The 8,511-nt window shown below is 42.5% G+C and overlaps 1 protein-coding gene across 1 annotated transcript in view; it reads right to left on the bottom strand.

Moving 5' to 3' along the window:
- Positions 1–2,457: 2,457 nt before the first annotated feature.
- Positions 2,458–8,511, bottom strand: part of LOC118214946 (synaptotagmin-9-like) — a 50,834-nt gene continuing 44,780 nt past the window's right edge. The window contains exons 5-7 of the mRNA XM_035395252.1: positions 7,780–7,951; positions 6,684–6,813; positions 2,458–3,113 (exon numbers count right to left, since the gene is read on the bottom strand). Of these exons, the coding sequence (XP_035251143.1) occupies positions 3,039–3,113; positions 6,684–6,813; positions 7,780–7,951 (377 nt within the window). The 3' untranslated portion in view covers positions 2,458–3,038. The remainder of the gene's footprint in view (positions 3,114–6,683; positions 6,814–7,779; positions 7,952–8,511) is intronic.

Genomic DNA, 8,511 nt, shown 5'->3' with positions numbered 1-8,511 from the left:
TCCTTTCAGGCATCAGTGCAGTGGTTAGAGAACCGCAATTAGCCAGTGGTTGTAGGTTCCGTTCCCAGATGTTTCACTGCCGTTGTACCCTTCAGCAAAATACTTAACCTGCACTGCTTCAGTACATATCCAGCTGTATAAATACACTGCATGTAAAATAAAAAAATAAGATGCCAGCCGTAATATCTAATATTTTAATGAGCAAGCAGCTTTTGAAAATAATCTTTTGGTCTTTCAGTGCAGTTAGTATATGCACAACATGTTAAACAAAATACATGTGTGAATAAGATGGGGAATCACATTTTAAATGGCATGTTTGGGTGTAAACATTTTACAAACTGAGTGTCATTTTCATTCAGCACCTCTGAAAGCAACCTGCCGGTCTGATTGACAACGTGCAGCCAGTACATAACAGCACACCTCTAATCATCTTTCACTGCGACTTATTCAGCAAGGAGAAAGAGGGAAAGCGTCAGGCGCTATTTGCATTTTTTTTTTTTTTAAAACACACATTTCCATGTGACAACATGCAAAGGGTTAACTTCGAATCAGTATCCTAACAGTACTTTGCTGCTATTGATATAACAGTGCTGTTAACTACAATGTTTTAAAAAATCGCCTCAGTCAATTTCGAATTTGGGCTGCCCCTCCCAAAAGACAAGTTGGCAACTTAGTTTACTAGATCTGACAGAAGACGTGTTAGATACAGCTAAATATTTAGCTTAATCGTCCATTGCAAAAAACGTGGACGTCATCTCTCAAACCACTTAAACCAGGCACTTCCCTCAAGCTGCTTCTAGTTTGTGAGTGATGTAAGATAATCACAGCGGTGGATCACATCGTGGTTAAAGCTGAGGATCCCTGCTGAAAATTCCGGCTTAGACCGGCCAAAGCCGGCCAAAGCCGGATTTAACCCGTTCGCGCAGGCTCCCTAGTGGCCAGGACACTGGCGTCCAGAGGTTGCTCAACTCAGACATTCAGTGCTACTGCAAGCAAACTATGAGTGGAAACAACAAGTTCTGTATTCTGGCTTTATCAGTTGACAATACACAACGACAGTGCAAAATACGTAGTGCTGCTATTCTCCCGTAGTTCGTCCATTTAACAAGCACCGCCTCCCTACAGTCTCATCTGCAACTACACCCCCCCCAAGCATGACACACTGGATGATAGTGTTTATCTGGGAGTTCATAAATATATTCTCTCACCACCAACACAAGAGGAATTCTTGTGTAATCCTACCATGTCATTCTACCCTCGATGTTGGAGACTAAATGTGGCCTGTCTTGAACAATCCGTTTGAGAAATAAACAAGCAAATGAAAGTGGGAGTATGCATTTACATCAGCCACACGCTAAACCCCACTGGCTGTTCACACCATTATAGCTCTTTCCAGTTCATTCTGGATTGATTGATGGAACTCTTTTATTTTAATTAGAAATTTATAACAACAATTGAGAGCCCACATGCAACAGCTTGAATTGTTGCTTTAGTAAATTTTGTGCAGTCAACAATAACATTTTGCAGTAGCATACAAGCACTCGTTGAGGCGCAATTGAATTATTCCTTTGGTTTTTGGAGGACTTTACTAAATTTTGTCAACTCTTCAGCATGGCTAAAGCGAAATCTTGCCTTGCTGACATGGATTTGGGGAGTAGGTCTGAAGAGGAGGAGGAAGTGTAGCGATGATGCATACGAACATGGTACAAGTGTCTGGGTTTGTGTGCGCAGTGATGGACTGGTGACTTGTCCAGGGTGTATTCCTGCCTCTCACCCAATGCATGCTGAGATTGGCTCCAGCACCCCAGTGACCCTGTCCAGGAATGAGCAGGTCAGATAATGGATGGATGGATGGATGGATGGATGGACAATTGTTTTGCTTCATTTAAGCCATTTTCCAAGTCTCTCTGATGCATCACATCTGGAGTTATAAAGCCGTCAGTAGGACACTCCCTAAATAGGTGAGGATTGGCCATATTTGGCCTCAGCACAAAGGGGTCATGCTGTGTATTCAACACTTTCAGCTGGCCAACCAGCTTACCTGCCTAAATAGGCAGCTGGTCCACCAGTTTGACCACCAGCTTACTCTTCCAGCTTAACCAGCTCTGACCAGCCACAGACCAGCTCTGACCATCTAGAAGTGATGAAAACACAGCTAGAACGATCTTAAACCAGCCTAGGTTACTAGCTGGACTTGAGAGATCAGGGATGAGAGATAAGGCTGTAGTTGCAATATTAATTTCAATTTCATGCAGGCACACACACATGTACACATGAGCACACACAAAAATGCACACACACGTACACACACACACACACACACACACACACAAACGATACACCACCACTCTGGGCTGTTAGGATTCAGTTTGCAGACATGTTACAAGAAACACCAATGGGCACTGAGATTATGACTGTGACGTAAATTTTTATATATAAATATTTATTAATAACATTTTAAAGGACATTTTACACACTAGGTCTATAAACAAATAAATAAATAAATACCCACATTACATTTCACGTGTGTTCATATAATTTGTCACATATTTGAACTCAAAAAGCTGAACAAAGAGAATCAAAAATTGAAACTTTCCCACAAAAAAAGAACCCATGCACTGTATCCAAAGAAATCCAACCTTTCATGATTTCAATTGATAATAATAACAATGTGAGGTGCAGATGCGTGTTTTAAAAAAACCAAAAAAAAAAACCACCAAGACCATGTAGAAAACATTTACTCTCAAACTAAAGCTCTCATAAAACTGTAGCATCTTTAGATTTTTGTTCATCTATCTTTTTTTTTACTGAATAGAAAAAAATGAGGGATGACCACTCAACATGCAACTGAATCAACGTCCCCATGCAAAGACATCTCTCCTTTAGGCACAGAATGGATGGGGTTCAAGTCGTCTTCTTCTGAAAGCGTGTGCACGTCTGCGATGACCTTGGACTCTGTGTTTTCTTTTGTGGCATTTGTTGCTCTGGATTCGCCCTTCCCCCATCACGGCCCTGGGGGGGAGGGGGCGGGGTTCCAACTATGGAGATGGTGGAGGTTTCAGAGAATTGCAGGACCCTCCTTGGCTCCCGCCTGTGGTCCCTTGCCCCACCCACTATGGAACACAAAGAAAACATAAAGAGTCACCTGAGCCAGGTGGAGAAGATAACAAGACACACATTGCACTCAGATTGTAGTCTGCTGAGGAGCTTCACCCTTTATGGTGTGAGGTTAGAATGTAGAATGTTCTTAACTGAACATTCTAATCCTGATGTGACAATCACTACTAGTAATCGAAAGCAACAAAGTTCTAGAACGCTGACAAAAAACGTTCCAAAAAACCTACCCTTCAAAGGGTTAACAGACGTGCGTGTAGACCAACCTTAATAATTTGAATGCAGGCATTAAATAAAAAATTGAAAAGCAAGCTGACCAGCAACCCAGTCTATTTGATAGGATCAAATCAGCAAAATTCATTCAGTTTGCAATGAAACCTGCTGAACAAATGGAAAACACCGTAGTGTAGACCGGGGGTAGTGTCATGTAAAAAGAGTTTTTAAAGACCCTGTGCAGTCAAAATCATGATTTTAAAATGCTTATATTATAACCAAAGAGTATAAGGTTACTTGCACATTGATTTTAAAAGTATTTCATACATGTATGTAATGAATAAGATTTTTTTTCCTAAAAATTATACAATGCTCCACATTGCGGCCTGGCGGATTATTTGGTACTGGTGGTTTTGAGACCAAATTTGTGACGTCCCGAATGTTTCTAATTTGCATTGGCCAATGTGCGGTGGCCAAAACACACACCCAGTATGAATATTTATGTGGTGTGCGCTCCCAAGTTCAAAGCCGGTTGAACGGACCGGTTCCGGTAAGCATCCGTTTGGCTAGATGACCTTCTGCTAATTCTGCTAATCGAATCAAGCCTACAAACTATAACATTACCATTAACCTCATCTCCCCGATTTACTTGCTGTCCGGCTATCGATAATTTTGCTAATGTAACAATGAGCTGTACTTATCTTGTGTAAATATAGCTAACGTTAGCTGGCGAGTATAACGTTACTTTATTCTCCAGACTGTTATAACGTTACTGCCGCAAAAAAAAACAATCGATAATGTTATGTGCTGCTATCGTAGGTTATCCTATAACGTTAAGGTCCTATATTGTGGGCTGTAAGCGATGGGCTCATACATATACGGCTCAATATTTCTAATGCTGTTATTGCTGTACTTGTTATCCATTATTACGGTCATATGATAACTAGCTAATGTTAGCTAACAACTGACATTACGTGGAGTGAGCGCTGATCCAGGTCAGTGGGAGTGAGCGGCCTGGGCTGTCAATCAAAAGTGAATGCATAAATAATTGAGGACAGAACTGACACGCCCAGCCAGTTTTGAGTGTGCTATATTAAGAACTTCAGGTTTTACATCAAAGCAGGTTTTTTTTATCTTTTCAAATAAGTCTAATAAGTAGAAAAAATACATATATATTGTAATTTAGTAACTAAAGGAACAATTTAAATGTAACAAAAGGGAGGCTGCACAGGGACTTTAACAAAACATATTGTCACGTTTACAGTTTCACCTGGATATTTCCCCAAATTTAGAATAACAACTCACTTTTGACAAGGTTGGAAACAATGCAGCTGAATCCCCCAGAAACCAGAACACCGCTTCCTCTACGTCCCTGTTACGCAAATCACGGTCCTCGAGGTCCAAGAACTGTTGATTTTCCACCCTCCCTTACCTGGGAGTCAGGTGTGAACACAGTCTGGCCAATCGGCAGCACTAATTGTTCGGTTAATTACCCAGGGGAAAAGAAAACCAGGGCCTGATTTGGATGCAAGGTCCAGATTTGAGTATCCATGCTCTACGTAACGCTGTAGTTTGGGCTAACTGAAAACCCAGAGGCATGTGTAGTGTATCTTGTTAGTTCTTCCACCATCTTTTCCTGAGGTCATCGCCATCATCAGTACAGGGGACCAGACCGTGTGATGGAGGGATGTAATTCTGATAAAGGGGGAGGGATGGGGCGGGGGGGGGGGGGGGGGGGCCTTGTGTCCCATCTGTGCTCCATAATGGACTTGAAGATTTGATTCTATTTTTGAAAATGGCCTCCTTGGTTCCAGAATTCCCTAGCGCACCCCTGCCATGCTTGTGTCCTCAAATCACTTGTTGTCTGTGCGCCAATTAAATTTCTCCCCTCCGCAGGAGAATGCAAAACTCTAATTGAATTTCCTGCATTTGCCTGAATACTTGTGAAGTTCGAACCTTGTAAGTTAAACAAGCAGAAAAGCAATATTTGCACTCTTAAGCCAAAAGGAATGATTCAGGGTCACAGTTTTTGGTACACATTTCATTTATTCATTTATTTTATCCCTGCACTTTGCCAAAAAATGTCCGTCTGCCTGTAAGAAAAAAAAAAGACATTGAAGACAGTTGGAGACTGAAAAGGGGGGGGGGGGGGAGGCAATTTTAACGGCAGCGCATGCGAAGCTAAAGGCTTACGCGGAGTCTGACCTTGACCGAAACGCCGTGGATGCAGCTCGCCGAATAACAGACTAAAGCTTGCGGCCTTGAGGGTCGTCGTGGCCCGGACTCTGATTTCAAAGCGGCTCGGGGCGAACGGGTCGGAGAAAAATTTAAGAGAGCGAGCCGCTTCGTCCAAACTGGAGGGCGTTTCTCGAAACTTTGAAGTAAACCCGAGCGGACTATCTGCGGCAAACAGGCTGGTCTTCACTGCCACAAGGAAACCAACGGTTTGAAGACCACAGGAATAGGGGCCTTCCAGATTAAGGTTCATCCCTTGGTGCAGACTTGAGTTCCCAAATTCAATATATATCGGTAAAATATGCGTTTTAAAGTACATGTTGTATGTTTCAACATCGGCCGTGCTGCTACCCAATCTTAAGGTTTTGATAAAATAGAGTTAGGATTGCAAGTCGACTATCTTAGTGAATAAATTCTGCAGTTATGAACTGCTTTGTTTTGGACCTTTGACAGGGATGGGCAGTATTTTCAATGCAGGGTCTGCATTTACATTATAAGCATTTCACACGATACACGTTTCTTACCTCTTTTTATGTATGGTTTATACCTTCAAAGCATTTATACCTGCAAAGCAACCATCAACTGTTTTGTACTTTCTAACAAAATACATTGTAGTGTATTTTTGTCTATCCCTGATCACTGAATGCAGTAGATGGCATTTTTGTCTATCCCTGATCACTGAATGCAGTAGATGGCATTCTTGTCTATCCCTGATCACTGAATGCAGTAGATGGCATTTTTGTCTATCCCTGATCACTGAATGCAGTAGATGGCATTTTTGTCTATCCCTGACCACTGAATGCAGTAGATGGCATTTTTGTCTATCCCTGATCACTGAATGCAGTAGATGGCATTTTTGTCTATCCCTGATCACTGAATGCAGTAGATGGCATTTTTGTACAGAGACAGCGTGTCGGAGCTTTAACCATGAAAGGACCACTCCGGCTTGACCTGGTTGCGTGTGAAAGTCTGGTTTGATTCACACGGTCGCTATCTGCACTGTGGTCTCTGGAACGTGGAGTGTGAAGTTCGCGGCTGCCATTTTAGTGATCTGTCGTGTTTTCCGTCGGGGGGCAAACGCGCTCATGCCTGTATGCAGGACGTGCCGCTCGATGCCTTACCTCCACCAGGGGGTGCCAGTGGGCGATGGGTTTTCGGGGGTACATCAGCATCTCGCCCCAGTGGTCCCGGCCCTGACCCGGAGCCTCGTTTCCCACCCGGCACACCCCGATGACCTCATTGTGACCTACGCTGTGAAGAGGAGCCAGAGAATTTTCCCAGCTTAAAATCCTGAAGATTAGACTTCACTAGTCTCTGCTTCTATGACATCAGCTTCTACTGACAGAGCTCAACCTGTATAATCTTTCTAATCAACTGAATCTCTCACCTGGAACAATTTGGATAATTATACATTCCCAGAGATAATATCATTGAAAATTGTTTCTCACCATCATTCTTTTAAAGCCTTTTCATGTTCCACACATTCTTTCTGCTGTGTTGTGTAACTCAGAGCTGAGCTAAAGGTGTCAGTCATGCGGAAAATGGTACTTTAAAGCAGAAACAGGAGAACAGGACAGGTAGCCTGATCTGAGATCAGCACCTCCTACTCTGAGGTCAGCATACCTACTCTGAGATCAGCAGCTCCTACTCTGAGGTCAGTACCTCCTACTCTGAGATTAGCACCTCCTGCTCTGAGATCAGCATCTCCTACTCTGAGATCAGCACCTCCTATTCTGAGATCAGCACCTCCTGCTCTGAGATCAGCACCTCCTACTCTGAGGTCAGTACCTCCTACTCTGAGATCAACGGCTCCTACTCTCAGAACAACGGCTCCTACTCTGAGGTCAGCACCTCCTACTCTGAGGTCAGCACCTCCTACTCTGAGGTCAGCACCTCCCACTCTGAGATGCCTTATGAATACAGGCCCTGTTCTGGGATCAGTTTGGACTTTCAGCTCGTAACTGTTAAGGCTAGGATACGGGCAGGAGAAACCTGATTCTAGATCAGCATACCAATGGAGCAGAGCATCTCTTTTCTTAAACATCTTGAATATTGCTTTTTTAGCTTGTCATTCTAATCACATTTTTCAATAAACCTTTTTTTTAAAGCGTATTTCTTTTGCCCAAAGTCTTTGCAGGAAGTGGGAGAGGGAATTTTTGAAACAGGAAGTTAATATTTGATATAAGAATCAAATTCTTCTGTGGTGTGGGTTCTCACCGGTCGTAGTCCATCACAGCTATTAAAAGGCTAATTTGGTCGATGTTTTCTGGCGGGACATCAAAGACTATGGCTTCGTTGTAGACGGGGTTCAGCGTGTTCCTCTTTGTGGATGTTTTTCTTTTCTTCAGCCTCCGTCCTTCACACATTAGGGAAACCTTTACGTAAGGATCTGGAAGAGACGAGCCAAGAAGGAATAGAATGTTTAGGAGTGTATACCATAGCGCCCATCTGCAGTTTGTACACAGAATGAGAGATTCTGAAATTATGAAGGCTGTTTATACACACACACACTGAGAGTTTATGAAGACAGTTTACACACACACACTGAGAGTTTATGAAGACAGTTTACACACACACACACTGAGAGTTTATGAAGACAGTTTATACACACAGTTTATGAAGACAGTTTACACACATACACTGAGAGTTTATGAAGACAGTTTACACACACACACTGAGAGTTTATGAAGACAGTTTACACACACACACTGAGAGTTTATGAAGACAGTTTATACACACACACACTGAGAGTTTATGAAGACAGTTTATACACACAGTTTATGAAGACAGTTTATACACACAGTTTATGAAGACAGTTTACACACACACACTGAGAGTTTATGAAGACAGTTTATACACACACACTGAGAGTTTATGAAGGGAGTTTATACACACACACTGAGAGTTTATGAAGACAGTTTATACACACACACACTGAGAGTTTATGAA

This window comes from Anguilla anguilla, chromosome 16 (genome assembly GCF_013347855.1).
Source record: "Anguilla anguilla isolate fAngAng1 chromosome 16, fAngAng1.pri, whole genome shotgun sequence".
Taxonomy (NCBI): Eukaryota; Metazoa; Chordata; class Actinopteri; order Anguilliformes; family Anguillidae; genus Anguilla; species Anguilla anguilla.
This window is presented reverse-complemented; position numbering and strand designations above follow the sequence as displayed.